General features: G+C 39.2%; 1 protein-coding gene across 2 annotated transcripts; it reads left to right on the top strand.

Moving 5' to 3' along the window:
• Positions 1 to 2146: 2146 nt before the first annotated feature.
• Positions 2147 to 25893, top strand: septin5a (septin 5a). Of its 2 annotated transcripts, XM_023277465.3 has the most exons (12): positions 2147 to 2279; positions 2461 to 2474; positions 20069 to 20159; positions 20618 to 20704; positions 21313 to 21436; positions 21553 to 21687; positions 21790 to 21907; positions 22006 to 22107; positions 23777 to 23873; positions 23980 to 24115; positions 24255 to 24357; positions 24755 to 25893. In XM_023277465.3, the coding sequence occupies exons 1-12, from the start codon at positions 2234 to 2236 to the stop codon at positions 24815 to 24817; spliced, it is 1116 nt and encodes a 371-aa protein (XP_023133233.1). In that variant the 5' UTR covers positions 2147 to 2233; the 3' UTR covers positions 24818 to 25893. The 2 variants fall into 2 exon arrangements, with proteins under 2 accessions (XP_023133233.1, XP_023133231.1); XM_023277463.3 differs by lacking the exons at positions 2147 to 2279; positions 2461 to 2474 and adding an exon at positions 17760 to 18089.
• The last annotated feature ends 162 nt before the right edge of the window (positions 25894 to 26055 follow it).

The following is a 26055-nucleotide window of genomic DNA, read 5'->3' on the forward strand; positions in this document are numbered from 1 at the left end:
TTTTGTTCACACACCTGTCTGAGCGTCGCAGCTACCCAGCAGTAGCTACAGCAGCCTGCAATGTGGGGCGTTTGGGGAACATTGGTGACTTGTAATGTCTGTCGATAAGAAAATGTTCAGTAAGTGATGTGTTTTGCCCGTGACAAGCTGGTTGCACCGATGCTACCAGGAGCTCTGCTACTTGGTCACTGTGACTTGTGATGTATTTGGTTATGTTCATAATTTGTGTCACTACATTTGTTTCTGATGGGACATTTAGAGAAAATAGTGAATTAAATATGTAACGTAATGTTGTTGGGTTTTTTTTTTTTTTTTAGCAAAAGTCCAACAAAGTATAATTAGCTGCTTATTTTTAAAAATAAATCTTCTGCAGGGTATTTCAAAGTAAACATTTGATACAAAGGGTAGAAAATCAAGTGGTGAATGGAGCTGTTTTTTGTCATGATTCTGTAGGTAAATCTGGTTTTCTATGATCAGGTTTCTTTTTTGCTGGTAAAATATCTAACATCTATATTGAGACAGGTTCTGAAAAATGTAGTTCGGAAACAGATGCAATTTCCTGGACTGCTTTTTTGTTTTTACTTCAAAACCCAAATTTATTTTTGACATGATAAAACAAACAAGTTTTAATAATAGAAATACAGTTTAGAGAAGAAACTAACAGTTAAAAAGGCCATTTTTCAGACTACTCTGCACAAAATCTCTAGAAGGATGTTTCACCATGCTGAATATATCTTCCAATAACTTTTTGATAGATAGTTTGCTCTTTGTTTGACAGGCTTTTGAACCATGTTGCATTAATTTCATACTTCAAGTGTGTTGCGTTCAATCTCACTTCAAACGAAAAGTCCCTGAATCTTATTCACGTGACTGTTGGCCACTAGTGGCTTCTCAGTTTTGCTGGGGATCACAGAACTTGTAGTTTTTTACAGTATCTGGTGAAAACAGTTTATTGTTGCAATTTTTTTTTATAAACGGAACATGTAGAATAAAGTAAAAACTGGGCTTAGATTTGATGAATTTTATGGATGGAACCACACCTCACACACGATTAGTTCTTTGACCACTGAAAAGTTGAAAATCTCACTATTTCTTTCTGTTTGTACTGTTGCTGGCTCTGGTAAATGTGGAAATCTGGCTGTTTTTTATCAGATATCATGCCTTTCAAACCCACTGACGGTTTTGGTTTCAGAGAGTTAAGTAAAATCCCACAAAACTGATATTTAACTAATAGATATCATAATGAAAGTTCCCCAGTTGATTAGTTGCATTAACCCCCCTGTTATATTCATTTCTCAGGGACAGCAATAATGTTCCAGGGTCAGTTTGGCATGTTTCATTATCCAAAAGAGTCAGAAACCAAAAAATCCCAATAAACATTGTTTATATCTCAGTATTGTGTCTGTTACTAGCCATTCCAATCATTAGTGCAGTGGTGTTCTTTACCTCTCACAGATCACTGTTCAATGAGGATAATTCACTATTTTTTCATTAAAAATGCAACTTTTTTAATGTACATTGGAAAGACCTACATATAATAATTCCAAGGGTTTCAAAAATACAATAGTTTTACATGACAATGATTTTTAAAAACTTAATTTTGCATTTTTTTCTTTTTATGGAGTGAGGTTGCTAAATAGCACAAGATGGCTCAAATGAGTCATGAGGGTTTGTATTTTTGAACCAGCAATATATGCAAATATGTGAAATGAACCATTACTTATTATGCCAAAAAATACTTTGAATTTGTTTGTTTTTTTTACTTCAAATGGGCCAGTTTCACCCACAACATTACAGGAGGTTTAAAATACATTTTATTTTGTATGACAGGTTTTCTGAAATGTTCTATTTTAAAATGCAAATAATGTATTATCTGATTTAGTTTGCATTAATTTGCATTATTATCCATTTGAGAACATGTGCTGTTTTGCTCATTTTCTTTCCTCTAGTCTTAAAGCATGTATGCTATAGAGGCAGTATTGACCAGTGGTTGTAAAAGCACAGTTTCTGCTTGTAGTGACTCGTCAGTGAGGTTGGCTTTGACGCTTTAAGCCTTCATGGCCATGGCTGCGTGGAGCTGAGCGGTGTGACTGGCTGCAGGAGGAGGAGGAGGGCTCTCATCTGTCAGCTCAGCCCGCCCTCCTGCCGTCTGTCCGGGGCTTGGAGGCGAGGCGAGGGGCCGCTTTCCTGTGAGTCGTCGCTTCGGTGAAATCGAGGGAGGAGAGCGCTCATCATGACGAGCAACATCAGGTACAAAAGCAGGATCCCCGTCAAAACAGGTGAGTAGATGCTCTCTGGGTTTGTAAATTGTGCAGCAGCCTGTTTTTTTTTTTTTTTTTTTTTTTAATTCTCACTGAGGATCGATGCGATGATTGCTTCATGTTTGTGTCTCCCTGGGCGTCGCTCTGCATCCCTGCACCTGCGCTTCCTCCTCCTCATCCATCCTGCAATGGCCAACAGAGGACAGCACAGAGGTAGGAAACACCATTTAACCTATTTATTTTATGGCTTTTTTTAAAGTACGGACGCAGGTTTATTATAGGAGCATTGCCAGATCTCAAGCTGCGCAGCGCCGCCTCGGCTGCAGCAGCAATATTTACGTTTTGGATCACATTTTTTTTTTTTTTTAAACTCAAACGCAAGATGCTGTGAGGGCAGCCATGCCATCACACATCACAGGCTGATCAGAGCACTGACAGCAGGGGGGAGGTTCATTTTTAGACGCGTATGTGGAGCAGACCGGCGCCACAAGAGGCGAACATGGTACCCAAAAGGCAGCAGCAGCATCCTCCTCCTCCATCCTCTCCTCCTTTTGCCTGCAGTTTTATTAGCGATTATCTGCCACTGATTCCACTGATGGACTGACCTGATTGTGAACGTTACATCAGCATGATTACTGCTGCCTTCAGCCTCCCTGACCATTGTTCAGCCGAGAAACGCAGCTGCCACATGAGCCTTTAGGGGAGGTCGGCTCTCTGGTGACCCTGGGCCTTCCTCCTCTTCCTCCTCCTCCTCCCTCTCTTCCTCTCTCCACATACTGTCTGATGACAGTACAGGAGCATGTGTGAACCGTCCAGCATCAGCAAAAAGTCTGGATGTTTGAGAGATAAAAATAGAAATAGGGACGATTTCTAATTTAAAAGCTGAAATACATGAATGGAAGTGGTGATAGCAAATATGCTGCTGCGATAAATGAGCCTTTATGGGATATTTTAACTATATGTATAACCATTTTTGCATGGCCACAAGTTTGTTAGTAGCAACGTTCAGAGAGCTGTTGTCTGTGAATGCTGATGAACTGAGTTGTGCTGTAATGGGAGGAGCTGTTACTGATTCTGTTCTTATAAATGCAAAGACTAAGTAGAAGCACCTCCCAGAAATAACTCAGTGCAAGTGAACAAAACCACAACTATAAACTGTAGATTTGCTAATCTGTTCCTCACTCGATGTTCAAATTTTCAACAGCAGGGCTGAAACTAATGGTTATTTTCACCGTCGACTAATCTGTTGCTTATTTTCTCAGTGAAGTGATCAGTTCTTAGGTCTACTGAACGTCAAAAACTGTCAGTGAGCAGTAAAGAAATCAGAAAGTTATAGGCTACTCTATTACAAGAAAAGGTACTGAATTCATAACAACACTTGATGTAACAGTTCAGAAGTATTGGTAGCACAAATCATCATGCTCATGGTGCAGAATAGAATAGCTCAGAGAGTTGTATAATTATTTTACAAGTATTTACTCACATAAAGTAAATACTCTCGAATCTATCCGCCTTTGTAGCCCATATCGAGTGTCCAATGATTAAAACACAACATCAGAACTCAGTTGGTGTTATCCATTCGCCAAATATTGATCAATAACCCCAAAAGTACACATGATCTTATATAAAATTGAGGCTAGAAAATTAATTTCAATCACTCATTTTTTATGAGGTGTTTTTTCCCTACTATTTTACTGTATTTTTTGGTGCCGATTAATTACTGTTAATATTTTATTCATAGTTTTTTGTTGCTGTTGTTGTTGTTGTTGTTTTACAGTGCATTGAAATTACTTTGACAGTTGTATTTTTCTTTTTAGAAGAATAAGAATTAGAGATTTTTCCTGTTTTGGTAAATTACAGAAAATACTTAGTAAGATCACAGAAAAGGTTTTCATTCAAATGGTAATTGTAAAATATTTGACCTAAAAATGACACTGCATTTAAATCATCAGTAGTTTGTGAATGTTGCAGTGCTCCAGCATTTTTCAACATATTTTTTCTGGCACTGCTGGATGTTTAGTTTTTATCTGGACTTTTATTCATTATATATATTTATTATTTAAAAAAATGTTTGTTGTCACCCAGACAATTTCATGTTTTCCATGAAAACTCACACTTTTATCCATGTGCTAACATAACTGCACAAGGAGTTTCTAATCATCAGTTAGCCTTTCAACACCATTAGCTAACACAATGTAGCATTAGAACACAGGAGTGATGGTTGCTGGAAATGTTCCTCTGTACCTCTATGGAGATATTCCATTAAAAATCAGCTGTTTCCAGCTAGAATAGTCATTTACCACATTATCAATCTCTAGACTGTATTTCTGATTAATGTTATCTTCATTTTTTAACAGTAGTCTATCAAATTACTGTAACATAATATGGTTGTTAGGTTGTTGTGTTCTTTTGTATTGCTGTTGTGCACCTGATTGGTTTGGCCTGTTAGTGCTTTTGCTTGTTTGATTTCTTCAACCATCGTTAGGGATAGTGAGTCTCTCACTCTGTTATTTTGGGGTTTGGGGACTGAGAAGTTTTGGTAGTGCCTGGTGTCAAGTAGAAATATATAAAAATGTGCCTACATAGTATACTTATGTGCACCTTTATCTCTGCACTTTGTCAGATTTAGGCTTTTTTCCCCATTTTAATGTTTGTCCATTTGCTGGTTCGGGTGTTCTGTCCCGCCTCACTGCTGGCAGAAATATGGCGGACAGGTTGCATTTGCTTTCTCCAGGAAAATAACAGTTGGATCCAGTTCAGTGGTTGAAATCGTTGTTATCATGTGGCATCACTTCCAGAACACCCACACAGAAACACACAGAGGTACGAGGAAAACCTGTTTCAGTCGACTTAGCACCATTTCCAGTTTGTGCTGAAACTACATTTACAGTAAGCGTTGGCCTCCTTGTACAGATATTCACCTGCTTCTGTAGCGAATCACTCGTGCTCAGCGTGTAAATTACTGTTGGTTTTTTTACAACTCGTGAGTTTTGCTGTTGGACGTCGCTCACTCCCACATACTCTGCTGCATCTGACCCTGTTAGACTGTTTGAGAAAAATGTTTCATATTCTGGACCATCCAGGCTGCGGAGGAGGAGGAGGAGGAGGATGAAGAGGAGGAAGACGAGGAGGAGGGAGAGCTGGAAAACATAGTAATCTGCTCGGTGTGACTGAGATCATAGCCGTTGAAAGAATTACAGCTGATAATAAATCCTAAACCAGTATTTTCACAGCGCTTCTTCTCGTTCCCGTCACTTTCTCGGCTGTGGTGTTGCGTTGCCAGGAGACAGCGTTTTTATAAAATCTGTTTTCTCTGATACGAAGGAGGGGACGACACCATCTGACCTTCCCACAATCCTGTGCGGTGATTATTCTGTGTGTGGGTGGCTTTTCACAGATTGCAAACCCCAAAAACAAAAATAAGAATCGCAGTTTTATCAACAATCAGCTGGGATGGATCACCTTGATAGAGCGACACAGAAGATGTGTCACCTCTGAAATAATACGATTATTAAAACATCCAACTCTAGCTCAACAAATATTGATGTTCTGAGGTTACTTTAAGGTCTTTTAATCATCTGAACAATGTCAATGAATTAACCAGTTTTGAACTTCTGATTGAATCATGCAGATCATAAATGTTAAAATTTGCATTTTTTTGCCTCAAAATGTGATATTTAAAGATGATTCTTGAGGTTTTAGTGAAGTAAATAACAGCAGCTTGACTGTTTGTTTGTGAAAATGTAAAAATCAGGCCGCAAATGCTTTTACTCATAGAGTCACTTTAATTTAGTAATTTTTAAAATGACAGTTATGAGATAATGGCATGTTTACTTAGTTTAAAGTATTACAGGTAGAACAGAAGCTATCAGACACACAAAAAAGTGTATTAAATTATAAACTGATCTGTTTCTTATCTTATGAAGGCAGTTTTTCATGTGTAAAAGGCGTTTTTGTTATTTTTATCTCTTGCTTGTTCATGTGTCCTGAAGAGGGATCCATCTTCTGTCGTCGCTACTTTATTTAATTTCAGTTTCTTTGTTGGTGTTTCTCAGTTAAGCTGCTGATATGACGGTGTAAGAATTAGGGGAAACACTCTCTATTAAGGCATCTCTTTATTCATGGTTGATAAGTAATTTGGAAATGATTTTTGGATGAATTTTAAAACACATTGATGGGTTTGATGGGTGGTACTTTCTTTGTAGCTCCTCAGTTTATCAGGTCGACTCTAGTTGATCTCTGACCTTTTGCATCTAGACCGCAATTCTTTTATCAACAACATTTTTACATTCACAATGAAATTTAGATTATTAACATTTATAATTACAGATGACAGGCTAGCTGTGTCTGTTGCTTTAGTGAGTGAGAAACACTTACCGACTTAACATTTACCACTCCAGACCTGAAGGCCTTTTAAAGAGTGTAATTAATGAATGACTTCATCAACATATTGACTATTAATGACTCAGCAGCCAGAGATAATCTTCACAACCTGGCAACCCAGCAGCTGCCACTTACAAACCTCTGCTGAATGCACTTTATTAGAAAGTGTTGCCAGAGTTGAGGTTGTCTTCACCTTGTCGCACCTCTTCCTGGGACATCAGGTCACATGACTCAGCGATTCCTCCGCCGAGCAGATGTTGAGTCAAATGCATCTGAGTCCGAACATGTGTGTCACGTCACTTCAGATACACTCAGCTCTCCTCCCTCCTCAACTCTTCCTCCAGCACTCCTCCCTCTGCCTTGAAACACTGTCGCTGCCACAGATGGGACCCTCAGTGAGGACCAGCTGCAGGGCAGGAGCAGCGTCTCTCTGGGGGTTGGGTGGGGTATTAAAGCTGGGGCTTTAAACCCCCCGCAGCTTCTGCTGATCTCCAGAAAAGAGCAGGAGAAAGAGGCTGATTGATGAGGTCTTGAGCCTTTTCTTTGATCTGTATTTATCATATAAAGACAGCGATTTCCCCCTAAAATAAATATTCTGACATCCTGGAAAACACTCATTTGCTTTTATGATGTGAAGAACATTAGTTCGGCTTAGTGCACCGGCTGGAAATGATGAAAACAGCTAGACAGACTGCCCCAAGGTAATAAAATCCACCTAACCTTCTCACTAATTAACCTGATGCATTTTGTTTTTGAAGTGACACACAACAATCCCCATTTTAGTGCCGCTATGTGCCAAATTTGGTGTTGGTTTTGAGCAGTTGCCAGGCAACCAGCTCAGAAAATAGTTGCCCCCAGCCAATAAATAATCCAGCACATAACTCAGCGTAAAATAGCAAATTGTCATTTTTACACACAACTGAAACAGTTGACGTGTTAATTAGTGAGCTCTTGAGGGGCTGGTAGGTGGATTTTTGACGGAGCTGTCTGATTCTAGCCTTGATGCTAAGCTAAGTTAGATTTATTGGACAGATATGAGTGCAGTATTGATCTTCTCATCTGAATATTCCCTGAAATGTCAAAGAATTGTTCCAGGCACCTTTAGTGGTGGAATGTCATGTTGCTATCTGATCTCTCCACCTAAACATTGTGATGTTTACAAAATTAAATATTGTAAAATCCAAGTATTTACCTAGCTGCAACTTTTCTGCAAATATAAAAGTTTCTGTTGTCTTTGGGACCTCTGCTAGAAAGTAAAATTTGTTTACTTTGCTTCGAGGCTGCAGCATCAGTTTGTAATGAACGACAGGTGGTTGATCTGAAATAGAAGCAGTTTCTGGACATTTTTAGCTTCTGTCACATTTTTTTCCACTGTGTGCTTATTTTTTACTGCGTATAAAATTCTGCTTCTCTGGTGAAACAGCACAACCATGGCTAGAAGTAGAGAGAACTCAAAAATGTCTTTGGCTCAGTATATCAAAGTTAGAATGCCATAAATCATAAGAAATGACAGAACAAAAGTAGAATTTGTTTGATTATTTATTTTACAAAATAAAAAAAATAAAAACCCAGAATAAACATGGAAATCATCATTCCAAGCATACACAGGTGTTACCAACACTAAAAAACAATGGTGACTCTACATGCCATAGATATTTCACTGCTTATATTTTACATTTATTTTCATACTTGTCTCAGCCCAATTTAGCTGAAAAGTCCTTCAATTTTTTTAATACGACTGTTAGTTGCAGCTGAGTCGCTAATGAATTTATGATTGCTTCAAAGAATACAGTATTGTTTATATTTTACAGAATCTGTTCAGTGCAAAAATATCTATTTTTGCAAATTAAATTTTTTTAATGGATACAAAGATTTAAATGGGATTTATTAATATCAATATTTTAAGCTCAGGTTTGTGGCTCTGATAAATGGTGTAGTTTTAAAGTTTTTTTTTAAAAGATAAACTGCCTTTTTACCCCACTAGCAGGTTGTGGGGTTCAAGATTTTACAGCAGAAATATTTCAACATATTATACAATCACTACTGTAAATGAGCAAATGGAGCAAAAACATGTAAGATCTGCCTCTGCAGGTTTTCTTAGGAGTGTTTTTCCTCTGGGACAGTTGGTGCCTTTGTTCTTGCTCAGGTGTCTGAGGAGTTTATGCCCTGCAGTGTGTTTTTGTGCACATACTTTCATTTTGTCATGCTGCAAACATGCATGTAATCCCAGTGATCCAGTGCAGTCTGTGCATACCGTCGTCTTATACCTGACACAACTCACCTCCTCTTCCTCTGTTACGCTTTCAGGTTTCTGTCATAACACAGCCTCTCTGAGTTGCAAAAAGATTTGGAAGTAAGTGAAGGCTGACCCAGATAGTCGGAGCCTTTGAGAAAAATCTTTTTAAGCATTTGGTCGACCTGGATCTGTTTGGGATTATATGTTCTGTGGAAATAGCAGGAGGTTAAGCAGTAATCCAATGAAACGAATCAAGAGAATTAAGAATATTTCATAACCACTCTGTGTAATAAACAGCAAAAGCATCTTAGTTATAACTTTGGTAATCCCATACCAAGTTATTTATTGACTAGAGAGCACAGAAATGTTGGATTTCATTCTAATTAAATCTGTAAGTTGGTGTTATTCCATATTTTTGCAACTGAGAGAAAATAGTCTCTACTGAAGTTCCAGTTATTCATTTTTTCTGGGGTGTTTCACCATATTACATCATCATCAGGCTTTTTTTAACTTTGAGCTACTCAAGACTTCTCATTGCTGGTTTTGGAAACATCAGCTGATAAAAAATAAAAGCCTTTTCAGACAAATTTTTCACCTGAGCTATTTCCAAGGTTAGAAATAAACTCTTGAGCTCAATTTAGACCAAAAGTCCAATGAATCGTCTTCAGAATTTAACCGTCTCTGCTGATGAAGACTGTGTGATGAGGTTAAAACGTCTAAACGAAGAAAGATTATATTAGATCTGAAAACTTGGTCACTATAAACACCTACACAAACAAATATTCCAAGATAAATATACTCTATTGTAAAAACAAACAGTAAAAACTGTGAAAATAACTGCAAAGACCTATAAAATAATTAGATTTTTGGCTGATTTAAATACAGTAAAGAAAGTGTAATTTCATGGTTACACATTGTAAAAGAGCAAATTACTATGTGTAAAAAGACGGATTTTTGATATAATATCTGCGGTTTGGGCTTTTTTCTTCTTCTTTTGTAGCCAGCATTTAAAATAAGATTTTTTTCTTCTGTGATTTAACTAGATGGTATTTGTACTTTAACAAAACATAGAAAAAAAATTACAAAATCTGTAAAATGAGAGTTAAAAATTAGTTCAAAATTTTCAATCATTAATGTAGGCTACATAATTTTCTTTTGAATAACATAAAGATACAATAAAAATAGTGTAATTTTGCAGTCGAATATAAAAGAATTAATTATTATTTGTAAAAATACCAATTTTTAATGTGGACATTAGTTACAGTTTTCGCCTGTTTTTTTTATGGTTGACACTGAAATTAATACTTTTCTTTCCTGGTATTTTAGTAGCTATTATCTAAAACTACAAAACAGGGAAAACTAACATTTCAATAATTTTTTCAAAAAATTTCTTCAATTTTTCTTATAGTGTAGAAATACTGGCTTTTTGTTTAAGGATATTTTTGCATGTAAATGTAGTGGATTGATGTGTTTCTAGTAGTTTTTAAACATCAGTGAAGTTCTGTGGTGGAGAGAAATTTAATATGTGAGATATTGGCTACACAGAGGATACTTGCTTGTTAGAACATTTTTTACACATTTTAGAACATTGTTTTCGTGTTTTAGTGGGATTTGTTGATGAAAACAAAAATATAGGAGCATCAGGAATTCCTCTATTGTTTTCTAGAACTTCCAACCTTCTTCAACTCTCCTTCTTGGCCCTACAAGGTCACGGCTTTCCTCCCACAAGCGTCATTTGTCTCTGAACAGGCAGATGCTAAAACCGGGCAGCGACAGCCAAGTGTCCTTCAGTGAGACAATTTTATTGCTGCCTGAGCAATTACATGCTGTCAGATTAGCATGTTAAAGAGCCAAGAGCATCTCCACGGAGACACTGCATGGGAGGGAGGGGGTCCATCTTTATGTTGTTTTTCTGCCCCTCTGCTTCTGTCTCACCCGTCCTCACCCCTCTTTGCCTCCCTCGCTGGGCCACCATCCGGTCGGCAGGCAGCAGTTCAGAGGAAGCATTCGGGGTTAATGGTGTGAAAGTGCCAGCAGGGCGGCGAGGAGATGCAGAGGAGTCATCAGTAAAGGTCGACGCTCTTCACGGCTGCTTTGAGCCGAGAGCACAAACACGACTTAAAGTGTGGCTATTACTGCGACTGTACCGACGGCTGAGTTTCTGCATCATGATGAGCTTTCACTGGTTTGAGCAGCAGTGCAACTTAATGAAACACATGCAGTCATTTAGCTTAAAGCTCCGTAGATTATTGTCCTGTACCAGTATTTCCTGTTCTGTCTGTTGGTCTCTCCACCTTCAGTCCATGCTGACATATTTCAACGATCACTGGATCACCATGAAGTTTAGTACAGACATAAAGTTTCTCCTCAGGTTCAGTTTTAATCACTTTCCTGATTGATTTTTGTCTTCTGCCAACAATTTTCCAACACTTTGGTTTATGACCAAACACCTGCAAACTAATGACGGTCCCCATCAGCCTCCACTGTTCCATGTTAGTAGTTTACTGTTGTTGTGTGGCCCGTTTGAACAATATTCAATTTAAAGCTTCAATTCTCTTTTTATTCTTAAGATATTCTTTGAATCAGTATTTTTAATTGCATAAGTAGGAACTGGTTGTTTTCATCTCTGGCTTGTTCCTCTGTCGTAAAGAAGAATCCGTCTTCTCTTTTTGCTCCTGTGTTTTCTCTTTTTTTTCAGTTTTTCCAAAATACACTGAGCACCTAATGAGAAATAGTGTTGTTTAATGTTTGGACTACACCACCCTCAGTGATGAATTTGTCATTTTGGCCTGTATAAATCTGAAAACTAATCTCTGTATTGCCACTGTTACCTGATAATGTTACCGATATACCAGTGCAAGAACTACGGCTACTAGTTTCCACTTAGGGAACTCTTTATGAAGAGTTAATAAATAATTAACTCATCTTTGATGGTTGGATTATAAGACACATTTTTGGGCTTCCAGGTTGGAAAAAAAAATCTGGCTGGTGTTTCTCCTTCAGCAGGATGCTCTCTTTGTCTCTTGAGCTCTTTATTTTATTCATCGACTCTGCAGTCGGGCTGCATAGTGGCTCGGTGGTTAGCATTTTTGCAGCTAGAAGATCCTCAGTTCGCATCCCCGCCTTCCTGGGATCTTTCTGCATGGAGTTTGCATGTTCTCCCTGTGCATGTGTGGGTTTTCTCCGGGTACTCCGGCTTCCTCCCACAGCCCAAAACATGCTGAGGTTAATTGGTGATTCTAAATTGTCCGTAGACAAGAATGCATGTGTGATTCATTCTTCTCTATATGAGGCCCTGTGACAGACTGGTGACCTGTCCAGGGTGTCTCCTGCCTTCGCCCTCAGTCAGCTGGGATAGACTCCAGCCTCCCTACGACCCTAGTGAGGACTAAGCGGTGTATAGATGATGGATGGATGGACTCTCCAGTTGACTTCTGACTTCCTGCATCAGACTGAAATTCTCCCATTAACTACATTTTAACACTAACAGTTCAAACTGAAATAAATGAGCTACATTTAGATTATTAACATTTGTAATTGAAGAAGAGTCTTTTCCAGTTGCCTTAGACAGTGAGAAGCTCCTGAACCTTGTTGTTATCTGACTTATTGACATTTCTGACTGCAGACCTGAAGTATTTTGTTAAAGTTTAACACGCCTCATTTTTAGATGATTTCATCAGTAAGTGGCTGAGCAGATTGGGACATTACTCCCAACCTGGCAACCCAGAAGTTACAGCTTACAAACAAGATTCCTCTCAGGATTAGTGTTAGTCACTTTTGGTCTTGCACCAGCAATCATCCAACTTTAGTTTATGACCAAATAGCCGCAAAACCAATGACATTCCAATCAACATACACTACATTATGTGGTCATGTTGTTGTTGTTTTTTGGTATTTCATTACCAGTAACTAGACTCACGTCAGGTAAGTCGAGCTACATATTGCGATGCACCTGTTTCACTTTAGTGAAAATGCAATTCTTCTCTAATTTTGCATCTGTTATACGGTATTTTTTTTAGAAGAAAATACTCTGTATAATCCAGTGAGAAAAGCCTTTTAATACCGTCAGGATACCAAACTGACCCATCTGTATTTACTGTAAGTAACTGTAGAAGCTGCTTTGTATTGAAGTAGTTCTTGACAACAGCCCTTTGGAATCATATTCCTACTTGAAAAAGATGCTGTTGTCCTTATTTACACAAGCCAGGACCAGTGCAGCAGTGGACCATCCTGAAGAGAAGCTGTTTGGTAGAAATCTGTGTGTCTGTTTCTGCTGTAGAAAAACGGCTGCTGTCAAAAATATGAGTTTTTCATGGTGGCTTAAGATTTTAAAAGTCCTCTTCAGCCAAACTGTGTTGTGGTGTCTCGTCTCTGTGCTGCTGCTGCTGCTTCTTGAAGCTCCTTGGCAGCGTGAAACGATGATTCGCTGCGTTATGTGTGTTCACTGTGGCAGTGGAGCTGACTGCTGTGGGCCTTTCAGAGTCACTTCCTTTAAGACCACAACTTTGTATGAGAGAGAGGAAGAAGCCTGCTGACTGAGTGGCTGATCTCTGGATCTGTGCCTCTGCACGGACGTCCAACACTCGGACAAACAAACAGACAGAGTCATGGTGCTTTCAGACTCTGAAATAATATTCTGACAGCAAAGAAATTTCTTCTGCTCTGCATTGATAACAAAGCAAAGCATTGCTGAAGACTCAAAAGCACAAACTCTGCAGTCAATACATTTCCTGGTCCAAATGAAAGGTGCTGTATACAGTTAGCATTGTTTTTAGAAGTAAAACAAGTGGTACAGCTCAAAGAAGTAATTCATTTTTGTCATAAACTGCAAAAATGTCAAACATTCTCTGCTTTGTGCTTCTTAATTATGAAGATTTTTGGCTTTTTTTTTGCACTTTTTCCTCACTGGAAATGAACCTTTACACAGTCTGATACAGCATTCAATCTGAAGACAAAATGCTTGGCTCTCATTGTTTCCTACATTTATAGATTAAATGATTATAGATTAATTCAAAAAATAATCAGCAGATTAACTGTTAATGAAGTAAACGTTTGCTGCAGCTCAAACACAAGAGGGAGACAAGCAAACACAGAAACTGGAGGAACTTGATTCTTTGAACATATAGCAGAAAACATTACAAGGAGTCATGACACTTTAAGAATAATTTAGTGACAGAAAAAAGAAGAGAAAATAGTGTAAACGTGAACAAACCACAGAATTTTACGTATGTCTAAATAAATGATTTGGAAGAAATTTTGACTTTTGCATCTGTGTAGCTTTTCTATGAATTAAGTCATGCAACAAGCCTGTGTTTGTTAACATTTGACAGTTCCTTGTTAGTTCTTAGTTTTATAACCACATGTTTAAGCAGCGACAGACTATGGGGTGTTACTTTGTGTTCACAAGTAAAGACAAAGGACACAATAATGTAGAAGCGAGGCTAAAAGAAAATAACAGGCTTGAAAGGACAAACACATTATATTTTATAAAAAAGATTGGACTGTCTAATGTGACACTGTGTGCATCGCTGTTTCACTGACTGTTTTCAGATTCATCTGCTGAAAGTTCCTCTGAGTTCACCTTAAATCTGACATTCAGACATTTACCTCCAAACAGGAGCTTTAAATGTCAAATTGCTTTCCACTTACAAAGAGTTTTGCAGTGTGTTTCTTATTCACCCGTTCACACACACTTACACACCAATTGCAGCAGTTGAGAAACGTGGAGTTGGTGTGTTGCCTGAGGACGTTTTGGCTCGTGGAGGAGCTGCAATTAATGGACAACCAGCTTCACTAACTGAGCCAAAGCGACTAATTTGGAGACAAATCCAGGTCCAAAGCACAACAGACACAATGTGACGTGAGTCGCATAAACATTGGGAAGGATCTTTCAGTCATGTGGGAGACAATTATGAGAGGTTTTGAAATGACAAAATATCAGTATAGTCACAGATTCTGGAGTTTTCAATGAGGATGGAGGTCTATGTAGGTTCATGTGGTGCATAATATTTAACTTCAGGGTTTAGTTAGTGATATTAAGTGACATCTGTGCGGTAGAAACGGCAACAAAGCATAGAATTAAGTTTCCAAAGTGAGCTGGTGAATGAATAAAGATCACATGAGACACAGTTTTGGCTTCACTTAGTAATGGGGGATGTTTATAGTGTTGAATTTGCAAGTAACAACAGAAGTGTGACTAAAAGATTATATTTGTGTGTGTGTGTGTGTGTGTGTGTGTGTGTGTGTGCGTGCGTGCGTGCATGCGTGTGTGTGTGTCAGAAAGGGACAGCTGGCCTCTGAGAACCTCTGACAGTGGGGGGTTCAGCCAGGGAGGCTATTGTAGGAACATTTCAAGACATCTGTTCCTTTTTCTATTGAGATTCACGACCTAAACTCTTCATCTCACTTCTTCTTGAACAAAACACCGTTCTGTGACGTTTACATCTGCATCATCCCAGCTGAGAGGAACCAGGAATGTTTTTTTTTTCTCCCTGAATGTGAGGCATCAAAACTTAAACCATAAAGTCTGCATTCTAGCTGATTCCTTTGTCTCCCTCCAGTGGTTTGGAGTGAAGCCGTCACGTTCTGTACGTGGCATCACAGCGAGGCGTGTCTGCTCAGGAAGAGAAAAGAAAGCAGGAAAAAAAACTAAAAAACAAGTCAAGCTCCTTTCATTTCAAAGAGCATTTAAACTGCTGCCCACATCGTGTTTGAATCGGACACACCCATCATCGTACACACACACACACACACACACACACACACACACACACACACACACACACACACACACACACACACACACACACACACACACACACACACACACACACACACACACACACACAAACAGAAGTCGACATTGTGGCAGATTTCTTTTACATCCTTTTCATTACAGTCCAGACCGGCGGTTTAAACCAGAGCGTCCCTCCATCTACACTCACAGCAACTTTCAACTGAAAATGACCTCATGGATACAACAGGAGACGTTATTTTTATGACCTACCCGAACAAATGGACATATGGAAATATGTGACATTTTGCAGGAGATATGTACTTTTTTTTGATAAGAGATGAGAAGCTTGGTATTGTTCATGTGTCTGTACAGTAACTATGAATCCACAGGAAAAAACTAATTAGGTCATCTTAGCATAAAGCAGAGCTACAACTGATTATTAATCAATTCATCGGTTTGAGTCATCTTTTGGGGAGCATAAGTTTGAATCATCACTGGTATTTTATAGACCAGATTAGTCAACAATAAATTAATCATTAGTGTAAAGGTTGATACTACGATGTGACTCTTAGATGTTTAGTTGCTATCGGTTATTGCAAATAAATATTATTAAACCTGCAATGCATAACTTTTCTCTCCTGCTTTGACAGTGACAGTACTTACACAAACATAATATGATGATTCTAGAAGTGAGAATCTTTTCTTGGATGTCTGGTAGGTTTACTCGGCATACTTCTAGTTGCTGTTGTCTACTCTGTGTTTGTTGCTAGCTCTTCTCTTCAGCTCTGGCAAACCAATCACTGCTGCTCCACCAGTGTATGAACATCTGCACAGACGACAGAATTAGTGTTTCAGTGTTTTTTAAGATATGATTTACCTGTTGTTGAGAGGCTTAATCGGCATTATGTGGCTTGTTTGGCTGCACAGAGGTTTATTTATATGTAAAAGTTCTGCTCTCCAGTTTTAAAAATTAAAACAAACCTGCCTTGTTGGCTCATTTGTGTCTATTCAGGGTCCCTTCTCATATTCAAACATCTATGGGATGTTAGGAGCTCCTTGAGAGAGACATTTGTCCTTTAAACTTCTCAGATGGCTTCAACTAAATAACAGTTTTAGGAACCAGAGAGATAAAACTATCAAATACTTACCAAAAGCAGCAAAACAAAAAAACAAAAAAAGAAAACAGAACCATCATCTAATGACCCTTCAATTTCATCTCCTAGGATGGAAATAAATGTACTGATTTTGCATGAAGTAATTAAAAAGACGTGCACTTTGACTGGCAGCAACAGGAAAATACTCAGTATTAACAATCTAATCATGTAATAATATCAGTCATAAGGGTCATTTTATTCACAGAAAATGATATTTTTCTCCTCTTTAGGAACAATTTTGCTGTTAATGTTGTACTTTAACTGAAGCAGAAGCTTGAGAGCAGAATTTTTACTCAAATGAATCTTTTTTGTTGTTCATTGTTTAGACAGATTCGAGATTATGAGAGAGTTTTTGTTTGTCACAGGCTCATACAGTATGTACAGTGACATGTAAAGTGACTGTTCCACAAGGCGGTGCAATAACAACAACTGGTGGTTCCAGACTGCTTCTTCCACCACTAATTATCACCTCAAATCTACAATAAAATACAGGAGCCTTGGCTCAGCTTCAAAGAACAGTTCAACACACACATATAACATTCACTTTCACTGAACGCATTGATTGACAAGTTAATTTACTTGATTATCTGACAGTCTCGGTCCACAGGCCAGAACCTGCAGCGTTTGTGTCTTTATCTTTTGTTTACGCTGCAGCTTTTGTCACTGTCAAGCTCAAGCAAGTTGATGTTTTTCACATCTTGCACTGAAGTCAACAAAGCAAAGCATCTGCGCTTTCTGTTCGTACATCCGTTCCTTTCTCTTTGTGTCTTTCTTTGCGAGCTGGTGGTCATTTCTCTCAGTGTAGAGATTTATTTTTCTGTGGGAGCTGGGGGAGGGAAATACAGGCCGAATGAATGAGTTTCTTTTAGACCTTCGCTTCTTCCATCCCTCCCTTGTTTCCTCCCTCAAATTGCCACCTCTCTCTTGCTCCCTTTCCCTCTCTCAGTTTCCCTCCCTCTCTCTCTGAGAATTCCTCCATACCTGTCTGAACAGGGAGAGTCGGACCGCTCTAGGGCAGAGGAGAGAAATAAATAAATAAAGAAAGTAGTAGGGCTGGGGAAGCAGCAAAGAGGGGAATCAAGAGGAGGAGAGGACAGACAGGGAAGGAGTGGAGACGACTTTCTCGAGGTCTGGAGCTTTCAAAATTGGCCTTTTTTTCCAGTCACTGCTGGTCTGTTTTTGTTTTTTTTTAACTTTCTGAGACTGGTGACTATTTTGGTCCGTTGGTGTCGGAGCGGTTTAGGATGGATGCCATCATGCTGCAAGAAAAACTGGTGGAACGGCTGCTGTGCCCAAGAGTGAGAACAGCCAGACAGAAGGTAAAAAATCGGGAATGTGTGCAGAATAGGCAAAAAGAGAAGCAAGATAACATGAAGTTATGCGTCTATGTGGTGGAAAGTAACAGCAGAGAGTTCAGGATGAGTTTAGAAGTGCGCAAACAGGAAGATTCTCTGTCAGCATCTTTTTTCTGTCTTTCTGTGGAGCTGTCTGATTTATCCTTCAGTGTTAGATTTACTGCTGAGATTACTCGTTTGATTTATTCGCAGTTTTATCAGCAGGTTTCCCAACCTTCCACCTCTGGCTCTTTGGCAAGCCTGTCTTGGGATTGCGCTGCCTGTGGTTTTTTTAAACGTGAATGTGTGTTTTTATAAATGCGATCCTCACCCGAAGGGGCCGTCGGAAATGCCAGTGTCAAGTTATGACAGCGTATGAGGACTCTGACTGTGCGTTTGGCTTGTAGTGTTTGCAGAGTGAAAAAGAGCTTCTCAGGTCTGTTGAATGTAGCTTCTGTCTGTGTGTGAATGGACTCCACGGGCCTCGAGTACGTATTTATATCGACACATGTCAGCATGTGGCACTGGGGGGTGAAGATGACGTCCTGCCAGATGCAGCAGCGACGAAAGCGACCGAGAGACTGGTGTCCTCTGGTTCTCTTTGTGTTTCTGTGAGAGCTTCAGTGGAAAGTCTGAGACGCTGCTTATTCTCAGCTGCTCAGAGAGGAATGCTGCGCACGTGTTTTTCCATGCAGTTGTAGATCTTCTGTATTATAGACCCCGAGCTGTCTGTTGTGGTGGTTTTATTACAGCAGACGGTGCCAGATGCATTTTATTCCTCACATTAAGAATCCTTTGGAGCTCTTTTACAGTTATTTGGTGTCTGCTTCTATTTCTGACCTTTTGGCTTTTGGTGCATCAAAGAACTAGTAGATTTTTCAGTTAGTTGAATGACAGAAAATATATTTGTAAGATAAGAAAAGGCAAACTTTATTGATCCCTCACTGGGGAAATTTGCACATTGCAAAAGTACAAGGAGGCTAATAATAAATGTATAAGAAAAGTCTCAAGAAGCTGATTACTGATATGACATCTGTCCCTAATTTCTTAAATGATAACGAACTAGGTATACTCACTATAAACACTCAAATATTAATCATAAAGTACTTATTATACACAGTGACCCATTTCAGATTCATGAATATTTTAATATTTGATCCTAACTATTGATGCATTCATGTTCACATCTCTTTAATGTTGCAGCTGGTGACAGTGGAGCTCACTTTAATTGCTTTATGTACTTTTAGGAGCCATATTTGTTTTTATATCTATAATTAATGCATCAACTGAAAATGCAGCTAAGCTTATAAAACAAATGTGGTGCAGTAAAAAGTGCAATCTTTGCTTCAAGTGAATATAATGCAGAACAAATGGAAATACTCAAGTACAGAAGAAGCACCTGCACAGTGGTACCGTTTAGTAAATGTACTTAGTTACTCTCCACCGCTGGTCTTTTGGCTTTGGACTGACGGTCGAAGACATCTGAGGACATTTTTCACTCATTTCTCACTTCCTCAGCCAAACTTAGGTCTGCAGTTAATCATTATTTTCACTGCTGTTTAATCTGCCAGTTATTTTCCCTATTAATGGATGAAGAACGTGGCCTTAAAATGCCAGAAAACTAAATTTGACAAATTCCTTCTTTTGAGTCCCCAACAGGCCAAAATTCAAAGATCAACATGATATCACATCACATGAAATAAAAAAAAGCAATAAATCTTTACAAATACAAAACTCTAGCTGGACAGTGTGCTTCATTTTCCACCTGAAAAGTGACTGAAAGAGTTAACTGATTATTAAAATAGACAGACAATATTATTCAGTGAGAATCAACTGATTTTTTTCAGTGCTACAGTAGTTATTAGTGACAATCTTTTGCTCTTCTTTATTGACACTTTCTTGCACAAAGCACAATTTCAAACTAAGCACCTGTCTTCTTCTCTGTGTCCCTTTTTCCATCGTAGGAGAAACAGTATGTGGGCTTTGCGACTCTCCCCAACCAGGTCCACAGGAAGTCTGTGAAGAAAGGCTTCGATTTCACACTGATGGTCGCAGGTCAGTTTCCAGCTCAAGGTGCAAACATGATAGAAATCTCCACTAACTCACTCTCAGATGTCACTTTATTAGACGCCCTGAGCTAAAACTGATGTAGACCTGCAATAAATCTTGCCCTAGTGAAAGTTATAGGGTTCAGTTTGGGTTGCAGGTGTTTTAGAGAGGTGTTGATGAACTGTTTGGCCACTTTGGAGAAGTGTTTGTATTATTTATTATTTACCTCACTGATATAAGTGGGGTGGAAAATACATTAGCAACAACAAAATTCAAGCTCTGTTGTTTAAACTGACCGCAAAGTTACATCAGCATCTCTCTAACGGTAAAAAAACAATGAACAGAACCATCATGAAGGAAGTATTTATTGCAGTAGGTTAGTTTTAGCTACTGTGTTTATTTGTATTTAGTTCATATCACTAATTGTACACATTATAAGACATCTATGTGTGATTGTGCTGCAGGAGAGTCTGGAATGGGAAAATCCACTCTGGTCAACAGCCTCTTCCTCACAGACCTCTACAAAGACAGGAAGTTACTGAATGCTGAGGGTGAGTCTTCATGCTATTTATTATCTCTCTGTATCAGTCATTATAATGCACAGTTCTGTTCAATTTTGAATGGTGATTGACCAATTAATTCACTCCATGGCCGTCTTTATGTGGCACATTTTTTTAAATTAGATGTTCATAAACAACAATACATCATATTGTTTCATGTAAATCATTCACTTTTTCCAAGTTCTCTCGTGAATATTTTCTGAGTGAAAATAGGTCGATTTTTTCTACTGAACATCAAGCCTTTGGTGTTTTGCAACTGGATCAGTTCCTCATGACAGCTTTTTTTGTGACTACAAAATGAATTTTTGTGGGGGTTTTTGTGCTATTTTTCAATGAAGTGGAAATGTATTGTGCTGCGCACTCTTTAGAAGAGCTTTTTGATAACTGGCTTAGAATAAAATCTTAAAATTCAAGCTGTAGGATGGTTAGTGTTTGCATAAAGTAGAGATGAAAGAATGTCCTTAATTTGCTACATTATTATTAAAGGAAATCTAAACTATGAATTACACAGAATTTATTTTGCTGGGATGCTATTTCAACTAGTTTTTCCTCATCCGTCAGTGCGTGTCCTTCATTTTCTTGATGTTACTGCTTTGCAGAGCGCATTAATCAGACCGTGGAGATCATCAAACACACTGTAGACATCGAGGAGAAAGGAGTGAAGCTCAAACTCACCATCGTCGACACGCCGGGGTTCGGAGACGCCGTCAACAACAACGAGTGGTGAGCTGCGACTATTACTGATCTCAAGTGTGCCTGATTCACAGTAACTTGGAGGAGCTGCTAACGTAGCCTGTGTTGTGTGTATGTGTGTGTTTGTGTGTTTGTGTGTGTCCTAGCTGGAAGCCGATCACAGACTACATAGATCAGCAGTTTGAGCAGTACTTCAGGGATGAGAGCGGCCTGAACAGAAAGAACATCCAGGACAACAGAGTTCACTGCTGCCTTTATTTCATCCCTCCATTTGGACATGGGTAATAATACACATAAACCCAATAACAAGTGACCAGATCAAATAAGATTTTCAAGGCTTTAATCGCTTCAGTCTCCTGCTCACTCTGTTTTGTTCTCTGCAGCCTCCGTCCGGTAGATGTTGAGTTCATGAAGGCTCTGCATGAGAAAGTGAACATAATTCCTCTCATCGCGAAAGCCGACTGCCTCACGCCCAACGAGATAAAAAAGCTGAAAGACAGAGTGAGTTGAAGATCTGCAGATCCACACTGAATTTAAGATATTTCCTCCACAAGCTGTCGTCTGGACTCTGAGCTTTCTTTGCCTGTTTGTGTTTCTAGATACGAGAGGAAATAGACAAGTTTGGGATCAAAGTGTACCAGTTCCCTGAATGTGACTCCGACGAGGATGAAGAGTTTAAACAGCTTGATAAAGAGCTGAAGGTGAGACAGATACTTGTGAGGACAATTTACTGACTCTCTGTTAGTGGATGTAACTGAGCATTTGGACACAGTTAGATGTATAGCAACAAAATACCAAACAATGAGCTTCTCATTGCACATTAGAAGCATATTTACAATAAACAACCAGCCTCATTTACCCATAATGGTACTAATTAGAATTGTTGATGTATGAATTTAGATTCAGGGTAAAATCAGGGATTACAATCAAACACACTTTTTTGTCTAAACAATGAATATTTTCTTGTGGTCAGTTCTGTGTGAGCTCCAAAAAATCCATTGTTTTGTACAAAGTCCTGTTTCTCTAAACTGGAAGCAACCAAAGTGGCTTGGACAGATTCACACAACACTGTTCCAGTGTTTGTTGTGCACAGTCGTGCTCGTGCACATTTGAACTCGTGCTCAGGACAAGGAAAGTGAGAGGGGAAGGGGAGATGGAGGGGAAAGGGGGACAGTAGGGGTGAGAGAGATGACAAATGAGGTACATGTTAACTATCTCCATATACTAACTAGCTAAACTAGCTCATACGCTTTATGCTGCTCATACCACTAGTATACCACTCCTTTCTATATTAATATATACAGCTATTAGTAGTATACACACACACACACACACACACACACACACACACACACACACACACACACACAAGAAAATAGGAACAAGTATTAAATATATAATATAATAGTATGTAGTATAGTATGAATATAATATGATTCTTGCCTACGAAAGTCGTATGTTCTATTTTGTCAGAGAACATGGAGGTAGTTCCACTTTTTGGTGGTAAAAATTTTAGATATCTGCCTCTTAATCTCATTCTTTCGTCCCACTATGACGGTGATTGAAATTTTGTTTTTGCTCGTCAAAGCCCTTGAAATGCTCAGCTGGATCATGTCTTACCAGAAATTCTGTCCCAGTTCCACTGGATGATCCGCAGACTTTCCAGTGAGTCACGTTCACAGGGACTTTTTCTTTTGGTAGGAAGTAGTTTGTATGTTTGTTTTAAATAAACCGTGTTATAACATTTCGCAATGGCCTCAATCGAAGGGAGCAAAAGTCAAGCTTTTTCTCCAAGAGCTCTGTTTTCTTTTGCATGTTTTCCTTGTCTTGGTGTGATGGATTGTTCTAATGAGGACAAAGGAGCACATATCAGAAAAGTCTCTGCTGCAGAATGGAAAGTGGCAGAAGTTGTTTTGTGAGGAACATAAAAAGAGACACTGAGGCAGAAGGTGAAGAGTTTGTGATTGTAGCAGTTCTGCTGGCAGAAGTCGACCTGACAAATACATTCATTGTGCTGAGGTGGCTACATGCATCTCAGAGACAGATGTTGTAAAACCTGAGTACATGAAACTAGATTTACCTACATGACTGGATACCATGAGGGCAAAGAACTTCCTCTGAAAACCTCTATTATGCTCTTGAAGTGTAGCTGCAGCTCAGAGGCGAAAAATATGGGCTTGAATCCACTGATCAGCTGTGAAAAGCAAAATAAACAACAAACTGTCTTTTACCTGCCTCAACAATTACAGTGTTGAGCTGCTCAGTGGCCTATTGTGATCACGTACAACTGGGAGAATGTGTAGCAGCATGTTCAGTCAGCTTTCTCCAGGCAGATAAAATAACAACCCGTCCTCGTGTGTCTCTGTGCAGGAGTGCACCCCGTTCGCTGTGATTGGCAGTAATACAGTGGTGGAGGCCCGAGGGCAGAGGGTGAGAGGGAGGCTGTACCCCTGGGGGATCGTTGAAGGTTTGTTCATACATTATCTCCCTTATTCAGCTGTGGTTACTTATCAAACAAAGTTTGAATGTCGTGACTTGGATCAGGAGTTGATTTCACTTGTTTCTTTGCTCAGTGGAAAACCAGTCGCACTGTGACTTTGTGAAACTGAGGAACATGCTGATCCGTTCGCACATGCACGACCTCAAAGATGTAACCTGTGACGTCCACTACGAAAACTACAGAGCGCAGTGCATACAGGAAATGACCAGGTGTGTGTGGGGGAAAAACAAAAAGGCGTGAGAATGTGGCTGTTTTGTAAACATCTTGGATTACTGCTGATGTTCACAGATTTCAGTGCAGATTTTGCCTGTTTCACCTGTTATCTTACTTTTCTTCTTCTTCTCTCAGTAAACTGGCTCAGGACAACCGTATGGAGAGTCCCATCCCCATCCTGCCGCTGTCCACTCCAGACGTGGACACTGAGAAACTAATCAAAATGAAAGATGAGGAGGTACGAAGCAGCTTTTGTTGTTTCACCGAACAGTCCATGTTTTGGTTTCTGTCCGACTATTTTATTATGAATGTAGCTTATATGAATCACAGCCCTCTTCTCTGACAAAACAATGTTTAATGTGATAAGAATCAGTCACAGGTGCAATATGATATAATAAGACACAATACATGACAATACAGCGCAATGAAATACATCTAAATTCACAGCTGTTTTAATATATATTTTAAGGTTAAACATGCACTAGTGTGAGATTCAAAGGCTGCTTTTATCATGTGATGTGAATCTTCCATCTGTGACTTCATGTTGAAACACTGTTGACTCTCTGCAAACCACATTAGCCATGTAGGATTCATCCATGTGGACAGATTAACCCGTCTCTCCTCTCTGCCTGCAGCTGAAGAGGATGCAGGAGATGCTGAACAAGATGCAGCAGCAGATGCATGAGAAAGACCAGTGACGTCTCCCAGAGTCAAGCTGCACTGCGGCGCCACCTGCTGTTTGTCCCCCCGAACAACAGCGATACCTTCAGACTTTGACCGTGGATATCAAGTGTTAGTGTCAACTCTGGCTGTACATTTCTCTTCAGTTTGGTGCTTTTTGTATAATTTATCTGCTTGGAGGGGTTTTTTTTCTCTCTCAAATTATCCGTTCGCCCGTTTTGAGCCCTTTCGCTGTGGTCTTAACATATATGATATAAATGCATAATTTAAATAACTACTCTGTGTATCTAATTTATAAATGCAACGCTAAACTTTTTGGATATAATGTCAGGGTGTGTGCTGCGAAATGTTTTGTAAGAAATTGTAGGTCGTTGGTGATATTTAGATTTGAACGTGGATATTGTTTTCTATTACGTGTGTTTGAGTGTGTGAGTGTTTGTATTTCATGGAATTTCATTTGATATCTCCTGGCATCCGTCCATAAAACTCAGTTTTGTCCTTTAAAAGGTGGCACAGTGACTTTTCTTTTATTAAAATCCGAATCTTGCTTGTGTTTATTTGCTCATAAATACCCCCATTTAGCATTTTTCACATACAGCGTGACAAAATATCATCTCCCAGCGTTTTTCATCTGCTGGCTGAGCTGAAAATGCACTTATTGCCAGTGGTTTACTGTGACGGGAGAGTCTCTGACATAATGAGAGGTTTGAGCAGTGCAGGGTGCATGTGCAAGCATGCTGCCATTACTCATATCCGCTTAAGGCTGTGGGCCTATTTTTACTGCTTTATAGCCGATGCCCTGTGCTTGTATCGAATGCATCACTGACCTACAGTATCCTTGGTTAAAATTAGCTCAGTAATGAGGAGCAAATACTGTGTCTGTGTTCTGTTTTTGACTTCTCTCCTTGGAAGTGAGTTTTGTCATTGAAGTTGTGTAACCTACATGTATGTTAAGATTATTTGAGAGTGTGTTTGTGTGAGGGTGTGTCGACTGCTGATGCTGATGATCTGTACATATTTTTGCCTGAAGGCTGTGAGCTCAGCCGGTGTCCCATTTACAAAGGTGTGACAAATAAACTCTTGTTTCTCGTCAGTCTGGCCTCGCCGCATCAGTGTTGTTTTTCTGAAGATTCGGGTTCACAGGAAAACATCTTCTGTCATTTCCACATGTCACAGAGCTGCTGCAGGGACATTTTCTGCTGATTCATGTTTATCTCCTGCAGCCATTCTTCCTCTGGGCTGTACACAGCATCTT

This window comes from Amphiprion ocellaris, chromosome 6 (genome assembly GCF_022539595.1).
Source record: "Amphiprion ocellaris isolate individual 3 ecotype Okinawa chromosome 6, ASM2253959v1, whole genome shotgun sequence".
Lineage (NCBI taxonomy): Eukaryota > Metazoa > Chordata > Actinopteri > Pomacentridae > Amphiprion > Amphiprion ocellaris.

Excerpts from the sequence above, each read along its gene's own strand:
- septin5a (XM_023277463.3), top strand. The coding sequence starts at position 18,015 with ATGGATGCCATCATGCTGCAAGAAAAACTGGTGGAACGGCTGCTGTGC. Across the intron at positions 18,090-20,068 it reads TGAGAACAGCCAGACAGAAG|GAGAAACAGTATGTGGGCTT; the intron begins GTAAAAAATCGG and ends TTTCCATCGTAG. Across the intron at positions 23,874-23,979 it reads CCCCTGGGGGATCGTTGAAG|TGGAAAACCAGTCGCACTGT; the intron begins GTTTGTTCATAC and ends TTCTTTGCTCAG.